This window comes from Orbicella faveolata, unplaced genomic scaffold, assembly GCF_042242905.1.
Source record: "Orbicella faveolata isolate gen_17 unplaced genomic scaffold, um_ofav_v1 contig_14, whole genome shotgun sequence".
Classification (NCBI taxonomy): Eukaryota; Metazoa; Cnidaria; class Anthozoa; order Scleractinia; family Merulinidae; genus Orbicella; species Orbicella faveolata.
In genome coordinates, this window is record NW_028301541.1 from 19696298 (window position 1) to 19714129 (window position 17832).

Below are 17832 nucleotides of genomic sequence, written 5' to 3' on the forward strand. Positions count from 1 at the left end.
CTCAAATTCTGTTTAATAAACCTTCGAAAGGAGTGTAAACTAGTGACGTTTTAACGAATTGCTTTGAATTTGGATACCATTAAATGAAGATCATAGACATAAGTATGTTCTAAAGAACTCAAAGTAATCCATCGACCGTGAAATATTGCAATTGGGAGATACGTGTAAAAGAGAAGCGAAATTCCCGCTTTGTTTACACTGATACGTATGCGGCAATAAAGCCTGCTGCGGATCACAATTTTCAAAGATACATTTTGTCTACCACAAGAACTCTCACTTATTAGTATCACAAAAAGATGCCCTCTGTGTGCAAAGAAGTACTCGACTCAAAGCTTGTGGACCGTTAATAACTTCGTGATTGTGCGGATGGCTGATGCGCTTACGGCTTTTACTGCAGTAAAGTTGCCGAGGATATATTCGAACCTTGTGTAATAGACCTTAGATAAACGTGAGAATCCAAATTTCAGAACCAGGCTGAAAACAGACGACGAAATATCGTGTTTAGGCTTTAGGACGTGATATAAAAGTTGCCACACTCGTCTTCGAAATCTCCAATCGAGTACTCAAGATGTTCGAAAAGTAACTGAGCTGTTCTAATCTGTAGCATTTATTTTGGTGAATCTACACTCTTTGGCGCCCTCCAACGTTCATGATATGTATTTCCTGTCAAGACTGGACAGAAATTACAAGGTAGAAAACTAGCAGGTATCGACAATATGAAAAATAGACTTAATAAATCAAGTGAAAACAAGAGAGAATCTATAGCGCTTCTTGCGTGAATACAACCAGTGACGTCACAAGGTCCTTAAATTCGGTTCCAGAGCCCGGACACAGTTTTGCTCCAAAAAGTCGATTTCAGCAGCTAAAAAAAGCACTTTCCGTTAGGATTTGACAGAAATAAAGTTCACCATTATTTTAAGCACGTTTGAAACTACAAATTGGGCTAATAAAAGAGAGTACGAAAATTTCGTTTCAGTGGCACTTTAATCGCGGGGTCACTTAAAGAAATGAACCAAAGTGAGTTGTTTTCGATAGTATTCCAAAACGTACCGCGCAATGAGTAGATTTTTAGTAAATAATTTTTGCACTTATTGCTCGAACTTTCTTCGAGCGGAATCCGTCTTAATTAGTTCCCAGTGGCGTTACACTCAGAGAGTTGGGCAAATATTTGGTGGAAGTGTTAGTTACAAATCGTGATATCAACAATGAAATTCTGTTTGCTGGTCTTAATGACTTAACCCCGTATCCACGATTTTGTAAAATATGGCAAATGACAAAGTAACTTTATGTCCTTGATCTATCATCTCTTTATTAGAAATATCAAAGTTTGTGAAAGACAAGCTGTAAAGCAGATTGGGTACAGGTAAAAACCAAGGCGTTTCTCTTTTTATATAGTGATTTAAGCATTACGTCATTTGGTCCGTTATCGTGATTTTCTTCATGGCTGTAACTTCTTACATTACAAACTCCATTCAATAGCAGACAAATTTCAAAGTTTGTGAATACAAGTTGTAAAACAGGTCAGGAATAAGTAAAAACGACGACCTTTTTTTCACCGTGACTTAAGCATTAATCCATTTTGGTACATTATTTTCTTCCTTACGCAAAAAACTCTAGATACAACCGCGGACAAATATCAAAGTTTGTGAATACAAGTTGTTAAACAGGTCAGGAACAAGTTAAAACAACGACCTTTCTTTTTTCGTCGTAACTTGAGCAAAAATTCATTTTGGTACATTGTACCTTATTTTCGTCATGGTATGTAGATTATCATGTACAAAACTCTATACAACACAGACCGCTGAAGAATACAAGTTGTAAAACAGGTCAGGAACAAGTAAAACAACGACCTTTCTTTTTGTAGTGACTTAGGCGTTACTTCGTTTTGGTATATTATTTTCTTCAGACATATGAATTCTTCTGTATTAAACTCTACACAACACACGAATGGCTAAGTACCAATTACAATTTCTGATAAAAGCCATAGCGTATCATTTCTTTACAAAGGAACAAGGCACATTTCCAGATAGTCTATTCCCTAGTTTTCCTACAAAATGTATAAAACTGTGATCTTTGCGTCACACAACTCTTCTTCTCCATCAAGTTTTTTGGAAAAACATAGCAACTGACGAAGATGCCCCAAAAGATCCCCCAACCCTCTCCCCCTATTTTCGGCTACGATATTCCGGTACCTCTATCTCGAAAATCTATGAAATAGAGGGAAGATTGCTTCCTTAGTGATGGTCAGAGAGATCCCCTTGCTTCTTTCTTCTGCTGAGCGAAAGAAGCCTTCAAAACAGTCGAAAGAGGCGAGAGAAAAACAACCTCTCTTTGAGACACTCTCTCTTAGGCCTTATATAATAATTTACTACAATAATATCTATTTCGGGAGATCTTTAAGAGAGCTCCCTGCCTAGCCTAATTTCTGAGCGCATTGTAAAGTTTGACGACGTAAAGGATGTAAGGCATATAAACTTTCCTTTAATTAAAAAATAGAAAAGAGAAAACCTCTGGAACCTGGCCGGGTAGAAGACTGGTACCAAGTAATCTTCAAAAATCAGCCGATTTTTGGAAAATATGAAAAGCTATACAATAATTTATTCCATCACTGTGAAAATATTGAGATTTTTTTTTCTCTTAACTGTGACAGAACGGGAAAGACCTTCGGAGAAATAATTGAAGGAGAACGCATAAATATAGCGCTGAGTTCTTTCCAGTCCCCTTCTAATTTCCGTTCCTTATTTTTGCCTCCCTACAAAATAGCGCGCCTGGCACGGGTTAGAGCACAAATTAATTAGGTACCGTGTTTTCCCGATTAAACTTCGGGCCTTGAATCCGCCGAATCTTGGCCAAGAAATCACGGTAATTAGCTGTACAAACAATCAACGTCTTGGTGGCTTGCGAGGTCAATCTTCTTCCGAGCAGCGAGGAGAGTCTCCCCGATTCTCCTAACGACTCGGATATACTCGGCCGAGCCAAATGTACATGGCCATGGAGACTACTTTTTGGTGACGCTCCTCACCCTCAAATATGGCGTCCAAACCGGTTTAAATTACTTAAGAACCGGTTCATCATCACTTTCATCTTTTCCTTGAAAGTCCATTCTCTCCACATAATGGCTGACAAGCGGATGTTCAGAGTCCATGCTTTCGCGGCCACTACCTTCACCATCAGTTTCGTCATCAGGGACAAAAAAATCTGCAATCCTCGGAGGCTCCACCACTGTTGAACTGCGGGTTGTATCCGGAGGAGCATGCGCTGTGTCGTCAGTTTCCTCGTCAGTCGTTGTGAAGAAATCTGCAATCCTCGGAGGTTCTGCTACCGCTGGTCTCCGAGGTGTGCCTGAAGACTCAGATGCCGAATCGTCTTTTCTTTCGTCGCTGGCTTTGAAGAAATCTGCTATCCTTAGCGTGTCCTCTTCAGGTGGTTCCTGGGCCACATTTGAAGGAGGTGCTATTAAATCGCTTTCGTCGTCCGCGGTTTGAAAGAAATCTGCCATCCTTGGAGGTTCTAGTACTGCTGGTCTGCGGTCTTCATCTGAAGGTGCAGGCGCTGTGTCGTCATTTTTCTCGGCGGCTTTGATGTCGGCCACACTCGGAATGTCTTGGATTTCTTCCATTTCAATAGCTTCTTCTCTGTGTCGGCCGTGTGAGTCGCTGTCACAAACAGTTTCCTGATGATTCTTCTCGTTTTCTTCAAGGTGGTGATCATTTTCATTCTTTCCTCTCCGACGTTTTCTAAGTCGCCCAAGCAAAGGTGTCTTTTTCTTTACTTCAACTGGCTCTTCAGTTCTCTCATCAAATGCAACAGGTTCCAGGGCTGCCTGCAGTTGCATAATTTCCTCCTCAGAGAGCTCCATCCTGTTCCTTCTTTTCCATCGAATAAAAAAATGAATATTCAAAAGAAGCGACACGACGACAATCGCCAACACTGGCATCAGTACTGAAATATTAGCGCATCCCACTTTTCCTTGAGGATTTTCCTTATGAGCTGAAACAAGAAAACAAGATCAACGACAATACTAAGTGATTCTCGATGGGCAGAGGGGATTACGATGCAATGGGTAAACATTGAACTATCAACTGCCAAAACCGTAGCTAATTGCGTGATTTTACCTCGTGCATGAAAAAGCTGGCACCCGCTATCTACAGATCTCTTGAGCTGCTAACAGTTCGAGATAATAGACGATCGAGATAGATAACCGAACGAGTGAGAGAGCTTATCCAAGGAAAAATTATATGAGTTCGAGATAGAAGAAAATTCGGGACAATCAAGTCCGAGATAGGTTCCATCTTAAAGGAGCCATGTCAAAAGTTTAGCCTAAGTTTTGTCAAGTTTAGACCACGAGTAGTCCCCCTTTCGCTTAGTCCGTCGAGCGAGACCGTAAATAAACCACGAGGAAAAAATCGCCACGTGAAGGGACTACTCGTGGTCTATGTCGAGATCGTCGTTTGTCATCCATGTTAATCTTCTCCATCCTCAACCATCCTTGCTTCTTTAATGTTTATTAATGTCTCTTTGGTGTTTTTCTTTCTTAGTAAACTACAATTTTCAGATACCTTCAATTCGGGTTATTTATTACAAGGCCAAAAAAAAATCAGAATGCCGTGACTGAGCTCTTTTAAAATGAGAGCAGGACTGCTCCTAGCGAAACTCCTCGTTGCATTATCTTGACGATCATTTGGAGAACTGGTAAAATAGAATTCCCTCGTTCTTATCAACTGTGATACAAAACGATTTTGGTGTCTCCATAAATATAATACTCATATTTGCCCTACTCACCAGTGTTATTGCACCCCGGTAACAACGTAATATTGCATTTCGTGATTGTCACGCCGTCAGTAACATGACATTCATACATTCCAAAGTCTGATTCTTTCGATGGAGTTACTACCAGTACGTTATCATAGACTCTAATGTTTGAGGATTGCGTGACAGTTAAATTGTCTTTTGCCCAGGAATAGGTTAAGGAAGTTGTGTTAGTTACGTTGGCATAGCAACCGAGGTTTGCCGGCTGACCGAGAGAAGCTGTGATTTCTAGTCTTGTGAGGCCCATGTCCAGCGGTACACCTGAAAAAAAAATATAAATTGATTGTCGAAAAAATATATTTAATTGACAAAGGCTGGTTAGGTTAACTGAACAGCAAGTGTTGGTAGTACTTGGTGTAGGCCTAACGATTGTGTCCCAAGTCCCAGCCCGTTGATGGTAGTAGAAGTCAGCCACAAAATCACAATTCACGGTGAGTTCAATTTTCTGTCGTTGCACGGATAATCGTGACAAATCATGGCTATTGAGCAGATTACTTGTGAATGTCGCTGTGCACAGCTGTTCTTTTGCTCATTAATCCTTTTGTTTAGTGATGTTCTCGTTGCCGTTGCTTTAGTTAGGCTGCCTATTATCAAAATAATACGGGATCGCCTTCGATACAACTCGGGGCAACAGTTAAACTAAGGCTCTTTTCATGCCTTACCGAAATGTTAAGAGACATATCGAAACAAAAAGCTTACAAGTCATCGAGTTTGAGAGAGCCCGTAGTATTCTTATTCGTGTTGCAAACAATCTTCAGTTTCAGAAATGATCAGTTTTAATCAACACGCAATCTAAGTTTCTCTCCAGTTGATTGATAATTCTGGAAAGGTTGTCATTCACGGTTGAAGTGTTTTGCGACGTGTAAAAGCTTTCATAGCGATCAAAGCAGAACTTTTGCCCCTCTTCGCTTAGCTCAAAGAACTAACGTAAATGCCATAATATTAAAAGATAAGTGTCAGAAAAAGGAATGAAATTAGAAAAAATAACATCGAGTACATTTTGTTAAAATGATCTGCATAAACTTTTAATGTCGTGACCCTAACTAAGTTATTGTAATGCACGTAGAGCGGTTTTCACTTGAGTGTTGAAAGTAATCAGGCAATTGCATTGGTTTTGCTTTTAGTTTTACTACGTTTTGAGTTTGGCTGAGTAGTCAAACTGTCTTAGAGCGGTTTTCAATTGAGTGTCTAAAGTAATCAGGCAAATACTTTGGTTTTGGATTTACGACACTCAATTGAAAACTGCTCCATAAATTTCCTTTAAAAACGCATCAATTTCTGGGACCGTTTATACTTTATTTTCTTCGGCTTTTCCCGCGAGTTCGCATGTCATGGCAGATTTCTCTTCCAGCTTCTTCCACCGTTAGCCGGAATCGAATTTCACCTTTGCCATTTTAAATATAAATGCTGCTCGAATCTTCAACTCTCCGAGTTTCTCACCAGTATTGTTCACTTCATTTATATGCAACAAAAGACGTATTTAACAAGCCAGTGAAACTTAACTTTTACAATCTAGAAAAGTATTTGAGAATGAAATTAAAAGCAGTGAAACGTGACAGCGTGAGAGCACTGAAACATAATCAAAGGAGAGGAAAATCAATATCAGAGAGAGGATATTGAAGCTCGACATGAGGAAGTTGTTTACAATACTGCTCCTCAATTGCAAGATAACGTTGTTCTCATAATAAATACTTCTTGATTACGAAGCCAGAAAATTTGTCGGCAATAGGGCATTGGAAAACTTCATGAATAAGTAAAACTGCGGACTATTGAACTCTCTCGAGGTTGTAAACATTGATTTATCTTGACCGATCGGTGAACTAATTATTATTCAAAACTGATAAAGGACGTGACTCCCGTACCAAACTTGATCATTGCAAACAGTACGAAATTTCGCGTTTAGAAACAAAGAAATAAAGTTAATGTCTAAAGGCTAACGCTATGTACTTACCGATCGTAAAAGCACAGTTGACGATGAGGAGGATTCCTCGCAAAATTAACACATAACCAGAGCAACTCCTTGAGGTCGCCATGTTGTTTTTCGTTATCACTCGTCCCATGCAAATTTATCCGAAAATAGACCTTCACAACAAAAATACTACCATTAAAGCTGAACCTTCCTTTCTTTAAGTTCCGTGGCAATGGATTTGGCTGAAAATTGCAACCTTACCGAGAAGAAACAGTGTGTAAATCACTCAGCTGTGTTTCACGGAGAGGAAACATGGTAACGGAGTTACGTGACAAGTTGGCGCGTGACAAGGTAAACTATTCGGCCCAGTCTCCTCCGGTTTTCTTGCGTCACGCTGGGATGGCATACGAGGATCACGCGGTAACATAGGAAATCTCATGGGAAAATAGTCATGCTCAATTTTGCCCTTACATTGTTTATCGTAGCTTTTTCCGATGAAATTCGGCTGTATCGTAGCTATTTCGGAAGAAATTCGGCTACCTCTCGACATCGAGTGTTTTCGTTAGCCAATCAAACTTTGCTCCACCGAAGACAACTGACGAAAGGAGAGACGAGTAACTTGCAGCTGCTGCAGCTTGTGCAGAGCCACTTAACGAAAACTTTTCAGTTTGAATAATTTTGCTTCGCTGGCGCCTGAAGAGAAGAGAAAGAAGAACTCTCACCATGTTATAAGGCGCTATAAGGCAAGTTACAGCTATTTCAGACAACTTGATATGGCCTTTCTGGGAAGTAGTTTGTTAGATTTGAGAAATCTTCATCAGATTGAAAGCTGGTTAGTCAGAAGAAAAGCCGACATCACGATCCACTGTCTCAGTAGAAATTATAAGAAAGCGAGCATTGAAAGACTCAGTCCAACAAGACTGGTTTAACAAGGTATAACAACAGATAAGATCAGAAAAAATAGCCAGGATTCAAGACTTTACACAGCACTAGATCAGAAAAAAATGAATCGATCAGCCTAACGTCACATCTTCTACAAGAAGCATCTACTTACTTGCAAATTATTTAGCGATCATGACGCTGATTTTCTTCAAACTTGTTTACACTGGATTTTTCGATTCTATCATGTCGAGTTCACCAATCTATTAGCATTTAATATCGTTTTAAGATCCAGCTGCCTTTTCACATAATATTACGCTATAAAATATATGAGATATTTTGTAAAACTTGAAATTGATAGCGGTGTTTTTAAGTTTTCCCGTAGTTTAGGCGAAATCCTCGATCAAGATGTTGCTGCGTCTTCAAATTCAAGTGAAATGGGATTGTTTTGCAATCTATGTATTCAAGTCCTCGTTCAGAAAATTTTGAGTTTTTATATCTAAGCGCCATCCTTGGCAAATTTGTTCTAAACAGCATTCATCAGTTTTCCCATCAGCAACCGAGGTTATCATGCAATATTCTAGTCTCTAATACAAGTCAAATTCGTGACAAATTTTATAAAAACCTTGTCCATTCGAAACTAAACAGGAAGTTTTGAGTCTCTGGGACTTTTCAATGGGAAGGTCCTCCCAAGAATCGAGAAAATCAAGGAAAAGAGCACGACTTGGAAAGCTGTCAGACTCTACAGCTAAAATTCGTATCCATGTACAAAATCGGATATTGACAAGGTACAAGGAGATTTCTACACCATCACAAATCGTGAGATTAATAAAATTGTGGCAAGCAGCTTGCCACCGTACCAGAACTGACAAACATCACACAAGCCGGCCGTTAAACAAGAATGACTCCTCAACATGTTCCACTGCTCACAAATGTATGCTCCAAGGTTTCAGCATACCCTAAACGACCAACATGCTTTGGCGCCGCTTCACGGTTAGTCGTTTAATATAACCAAAACCCTGCAAAGTTAAGTACACGGTATATATTTAATGTCCGCTGAAAGCTCACGAATTCTAGATAACACTGAAAGATATATTCATTTTCAGTAAAATATTTCTGTTTTCTGATTACAAAGTGAAAGTTTTCCAAAAGTGCAGAGGATTACATATAGGCTCCATATAGAGTTCGCTTGATTCAGGGCAAGAAAGCGATCCGTGTCAACATCGCAAATGTGATCTGAATACCTTTCTCTAAAAATCCATGTCGGGTTATTTTGATTACTAGCCTGGTTCGTTTTTGACAGGCAAGTGGAGACGGATGGTTAATAATTCAAATCAGTGCAATATTTTCTTAAACTGTGAGCAACTTTCTCGAAGGAGACATATTTGATAATTTGACAAAAAAACTCTGACTGCGGGAAAATATTGACATTAAACTGTCGAAAAATGAATGATTTTGTAACTAGTATGGTAAAACATCGCAACAGTAACGCAGCTACAGCAGCCACATCGAATCAACAAAAGAACCAGCAACCTGGATAAAAGGGGATGAATAAGTTCTCTCAATATTCCCTGATCAGTGTTTTGTTTTATTTGGATGGAATCTTTGTTGCTACAAACGTTTAACAATGTGTTTCTTGGCAAAAAATTCATGGTTTAATTACAAAAGAAAAACTACTCTAAATAAAACTTGTTGCAACAAATGAATATGTCATGTTCTTTCAAAATTTGTTTCTTATTTTTTACTACAATGTTTTAAATTGAATTTTACTAATTTCAAAGTTTTTGTATAGCACAGTCAATGTAGGCTCGATACAGTCTTTTCTGGACGAGGCCAAGCATTTTCAATAAACTTTTTAACAGTCTTCCCTTAGTCGGTTCGATAGGAAAATTACACCAGTAATTAGAAATGAATTGAAGTTTGGTATAATGTATTTTCTTAAGCCATCCCCGATATTTTCATGGAAACGATAGACAAAAAAATTGAAAATCGGTAAAATATGAATTTTGTCGTGAGCCAGATGTGATATAAAAAAACTAATACTAATGTTCTAATTATGGTTTATGGCAAGCGGAATATACCAGGATAAATAAAATTCTTGTCCTAACTTCAAGACACGTTTTGGTATTATTTGAAACAATTTCATAAAAAAAACAATGTTCACCTGTACGGTAGGTCCACTGAATTACTATTGTGATGCAAGAAGTATAATTTGAAAGGTTTTTGTGATCCATTTGAGATCAAAAATACAGATTTTTTTTATTCTTGAGTATTCTACTTGCCTTACATCATAGTTTAAGGCATTGGTTGTAGCTTTTTTATATCACATCTGGTTCGCGCAAAATTCATGTTTAACTGATTTTCAATTTGTTTTGTTTATCATTTCCATGCAAATATCGCAGATTGCCTTAAAAAATAAATTATACCAAACTTCAATCCATTTTCAATGACTGGTGTAATTTCCATCTTCGTCCCATTAAAGGAAGACTGTTAAAACTCTGATTGAAATGGCTTGGTATGGTCTAGAAAAAAAACTGTATCGAGAAAATCAACTTTAAAAATTTCTATAACACCCCTCAATCAGATATAGACACAAACGGATAGCTATGTAACATTTAATATTTTGGGGGTTTTCTTCAATTTTTAATAAGGCATTGATATCAGCTTTTTTTTTTTTTTGTTTTCAATTTGTTTTGTTTGTGGCGGGGGGATATGGTTTCCATGCAAATATTGCTCATTGCCATAACTTAAGAAATACATTATTCCAAACTTCAGTCCATTTCCAATTACTGGTGTAATTTTCATCTCGATCCCGCATCAAGGAAAGACTGTTAAAACTCTGATTGAAAATGCTTGGTTTAGTCCAGCAAAACCTGTATCGAAAACCTTGACTGACGTAATCAACTTTGAAAATTTATGTAACACCTTTATTCAGACAGAGATGGCTACATAATATATTATATATATTTCCTGCATTTTTCATGAAAATATTATAAATCTGAGCTCAAGGTGCAAAACACATTCTCGTGTAAGTATTGAACTAAGCCATCCATACATATCATACCAGCAAAACTGTTCCTATTCATGAGCTCACTGACGGATGCCTTTGATTTACCTGCGCGTACTTCGCATTCACGCTTGCTTTAATAAACACGATCTAATAACGTTCTGGGGCCGTGCCCAAAATTCGCAATTAGCCGATCAGAAGTCGTCTCTACTGCTCTGATATCCCACGATATCAAGTCACCGACCTGATATAGCTACGATATCACGCCTGTCACTTTCAAGTAAAATAATTTTCCCGCGATTTAAATTGAAAAGGGGTTCAAAAAATTTAGAATATCATGTTCGCAATTACATACTGAGCGTTTGTCTTTGCGCTTTCAAAAAGTGTCAAACCTTCCCGCCAAAACTAAACTCTTCGCGCGTGCCACAACACTCGACCGCCTGGCAGATACCCTTAACTAGGGAGATATCTCCGGAATTTTGGCGAATTTGAGTACGGTAATTAAATACCTAACGTATCCTAGCGTCCGCACTGACGCCAGAGAAATTTGGTCAGACCTACCGTCCACAATGATCCGTCACGAAAGCCGAGCTTTTGGAAAACGCTCTTCAAACCGGAGGAATTTGAAAACGTCGGCTTTGTGTTTTCGTGTGGACGGAAAACATTTTTAACTGAGCTTTTTGAAAAAGGATGACGAAACGCTAATCTTGTGATTTCCCTGAGCGACTTTTCCTCTAACACAAATCCAAAATGACCGGTGATTGTTGCGTTTTTAAATTCCTTCGGCGTGTCGTGGACGGAAAACATTTGATGCGTTTTCAGGGTGACAACGCTGTTTACATATTTCTCCGGCGTGGAGTGGGCGGAGCCTAAATATTTTGGCTCGACTCTGTCTCGCAAAGATGCAAACCATGGCACGACCAAAATTCGCCTGATGTTTCGTCGAAGCGTACTTTAAAGGTATAATTAGCTATGAATATCGATCTTACAGATGTTATTATTATTATTATTATTATCTCGGCAGGCGTGACTTGAAATTCAAACTCTCATGATGTTGCGTGACTGGTTCCAGTTCATGTTATCAATTCCTCGACGCAAGCCGATGACTAAAACGGAAAAATTCTTTCAATGGTCTTCATTGGTTGCCTACTGTTTAGGTGGCTTTTCATTCCTGGCAGCTCCGGAGTTATATCGCATCATATTAAATCTGGAATACCATGGCCGTTCTGAAGGTTACATCCGATTGGCCGGCCTAGGTGTCGTGGACATCGGATTCATATTTATAATCGTGGCGCGGTCCAATCACAAAGCCGACCGCCACGGAACCATTTTCGCCTCGTTTCTGAGTCGCGTTATCTGGATCCCAGCCACAGGGCTGATGCTGATCCTCAGAGATATGGTGCCTGTTGCTTTCGCAGCGCTTTTCATGGGCCTTGATGCGTCGCTCACTCTGGGCACCTTAATCATTTGGTGCTGGGAGACGGACGAGCCATCATTTAGCGCATTTTTCACCGAACTCCTAACACCATTTCGTGAATGCCGTGGAGTTAAAACAAGAGGCTCCATCACAGTAATGTTCATTATTGGTCTTATCCAAGGCATTTTTTGGTATATTTTGGTGGTAAAACCAGATTTTGCGCTAAAGATGTTAGCTCTTAAAGAATTTCAAGGCTATGCGAGTGGTTACTTGGCCGTTTCGTTTTATCTGATCTCAATACACGGGCTATATCATGTGCTCTGCGCTAACAATGCTAATCTCTGCCTTGCCCCAGTGTCATTTTGCTATCGTATCTTCCTCAATTTCCCGGTTTTGCTTATTTTGTTTCTTGTTGATCAGATAGAAAGAAATCTGTTCTTGGCAGTCCTGACCTTTGACCTCATCGTCTCCTTCATCTTGTTATGTTTTATGATCAGGGAAGGGCGACCGAGTGAAAACACCGCTGTTTCCCCAAGCCGTTCACCAGAAGTGGAATCTACTACATTCTAGAAAACAATACGGCGAAGTGTTTTCGAGATGAACACAAGTAATAGCAAAGGGGCGCAGTGGCTTAATTGTGAGCGCGCTAGATTCGTGATCAAAGGATCTGGATTCGTCCGACCCCCGATCGGTGTAACACTGTTGTGTTCCTGGGCAAGACAAGTTGTTCTTATAGTCTATTTATCTCTACCCAGGAGTACAAATGGATACCAGCGAACTATTAGGGCAACTGAACAACATGCTGATGGAAGGTGTAGCCTGTCATGGACTAGCATCCCATCCAGGGGAAACTAGAAATACTCCAAGACTCTTTATATGCAGAAACCGGATCCTCCCCTCCCCCTTTACGGTTAGTTGATCTTGCTTTCATCGGAGCGCAGTCTGCTCCTTAAACTAGTAATAGAAATCAATTAAGTACAAGTAGAAATAAAGTCCTTTTTAATAAGTAATCGCATCAATGACAGAAATCGAGGAGAGGTAAAGATTGCTAGAACAAACAAACGTCCTTTATCTATGAAAAGTTTCCAGTCCCTAAACGGTAAGACCAGCGCTCCGTCAGTGCCATGTAGCTAATTCTCTCCGAGGGGGGAGCGCATTTTGAACCGACCCATGTAACACTAAAGCAACCAATGGAAGCAATTAGTGAACAATGAAAAATTTATTCAAAAGAATTATTACACGTTTCATGATCTCTTGGTTTCACTGCGTGCAACAATCAACTAATATTTGGCCAAACTCTCAGATACTTCGCCGGACGGAACGGCTGAAAAATGTCCACAGTGGTTCAGTTGATCAAACTTAGGAGGCACCAGGAAAGTAAATCTTGAATTACATTGTAAACTACTTGAACACCTTGGATTAATTTGCTTGACTGTATTTCTTCAATCTGAAGAAACCGGGATCTACATTTAAAACATAAAATAATTGATTAGAATTAAGATCAGGAAAATTTAATGAGCAGATAAGTTAAAAATCTGGGATCGAAGGCGGGGTGGCCTGGTGTTGAGCGCACTGGACCCTTGATTAGGCACACTGGGTTCCAGTCCTGGCCGGGGTCATTGAGTTGTGCTTTTTGCAAAACACTTCACCCTCACAATGACTCGTTCCACTTAGGTATGAAAGAGGTACACTCGAATTGTTCGAATTGTTCATGAAAGGAACGGATAAGATTTTGGTCTCGAAAAGAAAGAGAATCAGCAGCTAAAGAACGAAACAACTGAGACCTATTCTCAATTAGGAGAGTATGGACTGAAAGCGGGAATGTAAGATAGTCGATAATGAAAAAGTTTGACTTTTGACAGTCAATGGAAAGCCATCCGCAGCAGCATGCCCTCTCGAAAAAATGGGCTCTGTTTATACTATAGACTGAGGCATATGCGTAGAGCGGTTTTCAGTTAAGTGTCGAAGGTAATTGACAGGACAATTACTTTGGTTTTAGTCTAGGTTTCACTACGGTTTGAGATTGGCTGAGTAGTCTAATTGGTTAGCAATTGGTTTGGTTTTGGTTTTGACACTCAACTGAGAACCTTTCTAATCGGCCCAAACAAATTATGCGTCTGTTGTTTTGCATCTGGCGTCTACAATGTAATGTAGTTTCCTCTAACCCTAACCCTCACGTTTCCCGTTGACAAGTTCTGTTACTGTCGGGAGAAATTGGATTTTTATCAAACTTACCGATTCGGAATTTCTTTTTGTGCTTAACCGCCGCTTATGTAAAGCTAAATGTTTTATTGTATCTTGTGGCTCAACCGACTCACTCAGTACCGTCACTTGCTGTACCCAGCCAATCAGCTGACCAGATTCACTGCACCTTTGAAGCGTGTGATGTGTTATGGAGCTTTCTCTTCTTTCCCGCCTCTTTCCTCCTATTATGAGATCCTCGTCGATGACAGAATCTCGTTGGATTGTGTCTAAGTGCGAAAGAAAGAAAACTAAGCACGTTGTGCGGAGTTGAAGCAATAGACCTTTCCCGCATTCCACTTCAGTGCGTTCGAACAATAGCACCAGAGCGAGGTTGGGGTGGACAATTTCATACATTTACTGTATTTTTGTCCACCCTGACCTCGACTTGGCGGTATTGTTTGTTGGAATGCGGGAAAGGTCTATTGAGGCTAGAAGGCTGGACTTCAGATTGATCAAGTGCTGAGGGGTAGAGTCGTGGTCGGAGATATTGTCCTGGGGGTGGGGGATGGGGGTATTGTGCTCCTGAACAAGAAAGCCTATCCCTCACAAAGACTTTCAACGCTAAGCCAGGAGTGTAAATGAGTAAAGGCATCCCATCCAGAGCAAGCAACAAATTTCCTGCTAGCTACAAGCTACGCAAACCGAGATAGTGTATCAACAGGAGCGCGCGAACCCAGCATTTTTCAAGCTGGGGTGGATTGTACCTTTGGGTTTTAGAATCAATGGGGCATGTCCCAAAAATGTTTCAATTTGAGAATTGGAACCCAATTAAAACTGCTACACCACAAATACTAGCTATAGCTATGCCACAAACAAGAAATAACATTGAGGTAACTGTCTGGAGTGTTTTCTTTCATTCCTGCTATAATATTCACAATTTATTTCAATTTTTCATTTTTGCTTTCTCGAAAGGAGGGGGGTGGCTAGCAACTCAATCCACGCCCCCCCCCCTCCCCCACCAAGTCCGCCCCTGATCAATCAAATAGGAATATAGAGATGTGACGCCTGTGGTATATATTGTGGTAGCAAATTTGGCGCCACAAGGGAGGAGGGTTTGGGAGATTTGGGAAAGTTACCTCGAAAAATGGTGGCGCTAAAGGACAAGAGACAACAAAGTTCTTTGTAAAGTTCCGGCTAGAAATTAAAATAAAGCCTTGGGACACATTCTGTTGTGTTTGAAGGTAACTATGGATAGTTTTGCTAGTGAAAAATTAATCTCTTTTTATAATTCAACCAGAATACATAAACAATACTTGGGACACTGGGGAAGTTCAGAGCGGGAGTTCGAGGGGAATTTTTTCTCACACTTAATAATTAATCCATTAATATGTCTCAGGGGTAGGGGCATTTGATCGCCTATTACGACCCTAAGGTGGGGCATTTTGATCACCGTTTATGACCCGGTGGATGAAAAACTTTGATCAACTTAAAATTCAAAATGTCAAACGCCTGGGGACTTGCGCGGGGCAATGTTGAAGTTTCGAATTGACTGATGCGTAAAATAAATAAAATTATGATATTTAGAAAACCATCCCTAGCTGGTTTCATGCGGGTCTTCTATCCTGGTCGAATTGGAATTTGGAGTGTTGGTTTTTGTAGAGGGAGGAAAACCGGAGAATCCGTAGAGACCCTCAGAGCAAGGCGAGAACCAACAAGAACCCAGCCCACATACGGAACCGGGCTGGAATCTAACCAGGGCCACACTGGGGAGAGGCGAGCGCTCTCACCATTGTGCCATCCCTCTTCTCCTAAAGTGCCGTATTTGACAGCCTCAGCTCCGGGCTCATGAAGACATACCTAGAAAAGAACTGACGCTACCTCCCCATCTTCTACCCGGTTTGTAGGAGATATGAGTCAAAGTGTTGGCTCTGCTGCGAATTGGAGGTAGGACTTTAATTTCTTTGATTTTGGGAGCGGCGGGTTCATCTTCCCTCACTGCCTTTCTGAAATCACCTTCCGCCGGTTTCGCTTTGTGAGAATTCTGTTCATCTTGCTGTCTTGCTCTCCTCCATCGCGTCCTGGTCTTAACTGAAGCTAAGCAAGGCCCAACTGCATCTTTATAATGCGCAGCTTTGTCGCAAGAACAAGTGATTCCCATTTCGATCAAGAACATTACAACGCACGCAAAACGTAAACAAACAGGTGATGTCACACTAATGAGGTAAAGGACCCTTGACGTCATTTTCTTCTTAAAAGAAAATTTTGTGTTTTCTTTATCACTAAAAGCGGCCAAGGATATAAAAAATAAAAGCTACTAACATATAAATCTCCCACAAAAGTTGTGTACCTCAGCTAGGCTTAGTCAAGTAAAAAACGATCACTGTGATGACGTATTTCGTTGTCGATAAGAGTACAGACAACGCTAAACCACATTCCATTTGTTAATTAACCTACACTGATTCACGAAAAGCAATGGTGAAAAACTTTCGTCGAGTTGGTGCAAATTTGATATCGACGTATGTGAATGTAAGTCAATGCACGCGTCTGGCCAAAAGGCAAAAGAGGTTTCACGTCAGCTGTTTCTGAAAGATACATCATCGTTTCCCGTTCTTTTGTTGTAGAGAATAGCATCTCAGATTCCAAACCATGCAAGAGCAGTCTATTTACTATAAACGCTGTGTTTATGACGTCATTTTTCATTCACAATGCAACTAAGGTGCGCGCGTGCATGTCAATTAACAAATTGACGTCAGTTTTTCATGCGTCTGTCTCATTGGTCATTGTTAATAGTTTAGGAAACCAGGACGCGACGCCGAGGACCACGTCGATTAAAAAATGATTTTATATTCTACCTACGAATCTCGCGATGGTCTTAAGTCATTTTCCTTTGTTTGTTAGTTTCAAAACCATCACGAAATTGGATCTCGGACAGGGCGAAACATCTGAAATAAAAAAAAAAAAATTAGCCGTCGTGGTTCACGTTCTCTGGACAACGCAGAATTTGGTCATTTCACGTTGTTTTGTAGAGGACGGCAAAGAAATGTACCAAGAATTATAACGCACGTGCACAGCCATTGTTCTGCTCATTAAACCTTTTGTTGAGCGACGTTCCCTTCGCCATTGCCGTCGTGGTTTTCTTAAACTCCTTACTATTGCTCATGAATTTCGACATTGTCAAAGTAGCTTTGGATCAACAAACTACTTTGACAATGTTAATAACAATGTCAATAACAGAACGGGCGCATAAGAAACTGACGTCAATTTGCTTTTTATAAGAACAAAGAGGCAGAAGGGACAAAATTAACCTCGCATAAATTAGAAATTCATGTGTCTATCCGCTTATTGACATTGGAAATTAGCCAATGAGCGCGCAAGAATTTCTGCAGTTAATGTAAAATTGCCGTTCGCTCACAAGGCCTTCTCTAACAGATTATCCCGACTAACCTCCGTCTAAGAAATCAATGTATCGCTTGCCTTTACGATTGCAAAAAATGCAGTTTTCTACTCAAATAGCTTACAAAAATGCTCCAGCAAGTTCCACTGATCGTGAAGCACCTTGAAATGATATTATTTTATTTTATTGTTCAACCATGCACTTCAAAAATAACGCAAGGCACGAAGTTGTTC

At 40.0% G+C, this 17832-nt stretch overlaps 3 protein-coding genes across 3 annotated transcripts; 1 reads left to right on the forward strand and 2 right to left on the reverse strand.

Annotated features, from left to right (window-relative positions):
• Window positions 1-589: 589 nt before the first annotated feature.
• On the reverse strand, window positions 590-7048 carry LOC110053889 (uncharacterized). The gene is made up of 4 exons (XM_089286928.1): window positions 6980-7048; window positions 6761-6891; window positions 4783-5070; window positions 590-3990 (listed from the first exon to the last, which is right to left on the reverse strand). The coding sequence occupies exons 2-4, from the start codon at window positions 6867-6869 to the stop codon at window positions 3053-3055; spliced, it is 1335 nt and encodes a 444-aa protein (XP_089143054.1). The 5' UTR covers window positions 6870-6891; window positions 6980-7048; the 3' UTR covers window positions 590-3052.
• On the forward strand, window positions 5081-13256 carry LOC149114418 (uncharacterized). The gene is made up of 2 exons (XM_089286931.1): window positions 5081-5240; window positions 11629-13256. The coding sequence occupies exon 2, from the start codon at window positions 11653-11655 to the stop codon at window positions 12589-12591; it is 939 nt and encodes a 312-aa protein (XP_089143057.1). The 5' UTR covers window positions 5081-5240; window positions 11629-11652; the 3' UTR covers window positions 12592-13256.
• On the reverse strand, window positions 13222-17371 carry LOC149114419 (uncharacterized). The gene is made up of 3 exons (XM_089286934.1): window positions 16063-17371; window positions 14257-14492; window positions 13222-13484 (listed from the first exon to the last, which is right to left on the reverse strand). Exons 1-3 carry the CDS (start codon window positions 16445-16447, stop codon window positions 13464-13466), a joined length of 642 nt encoding a protein of 213 aa, XP_089143060.1. The 5' UTR covers window positions 16448-17371; the 3' UTR covers window positions 13222-13463.
• Between the last annotated feature and the right edge of the window lie 461 nt (window positions 17372-17832).

Bases quoted from the DNA above. Each gene is read 5' to 3' on its own strand.
- LOC110053889 (XM_089286928.1), bottom strand. From the start codon at position 6,869: ATGGGACGAGTGATAACGAAAAACAACATGGCGACCTCAAGGAGTTGC. The intron at 5,071-6,760 runs GTAAGTACATAG...TTTTTTTTTCAG, and splicing joins CAACTGTGCTTTTACGATCG to GTGTACCGCTGGACATGGGC. The intron at 3,991-4,782 runs GTGAGTAGGGCA...TTCTTGTTTCAG, and splicing joins ACCGGGGTGCAATAACACTG to CTCATAAGGAAAATCCTCAA.
- LOC149114418 (XM_089286931.1), top strand. From the start codon at position 11,653: ATGATGTTGCGTGACTGGTTCCAGTTCATGTTATCAATTCCTCGACGC.
- LOC149114419 (XM_089286934.1), bottom strand. From the start codon at position 16,447: ATGACGTCAAGGGTCCTTTACCTCATTAGTGTGACATCACCTGTTTGT. The intron at 14,493-16,062 runs GTATGTCTTCAT...TTTCGCACTTAG, and splicing joins TAGCGTCAGTTCTTTTCTAG to ACACAATCCAACGAGATTCT. The intron at 13,485-14,256 runs GTAAGTTTGATA...TTTTAAATGTAG, and splicing joins CAAAAAGAAATTCCGAATCG to ATCCCGGTTTCTTCAGATTG.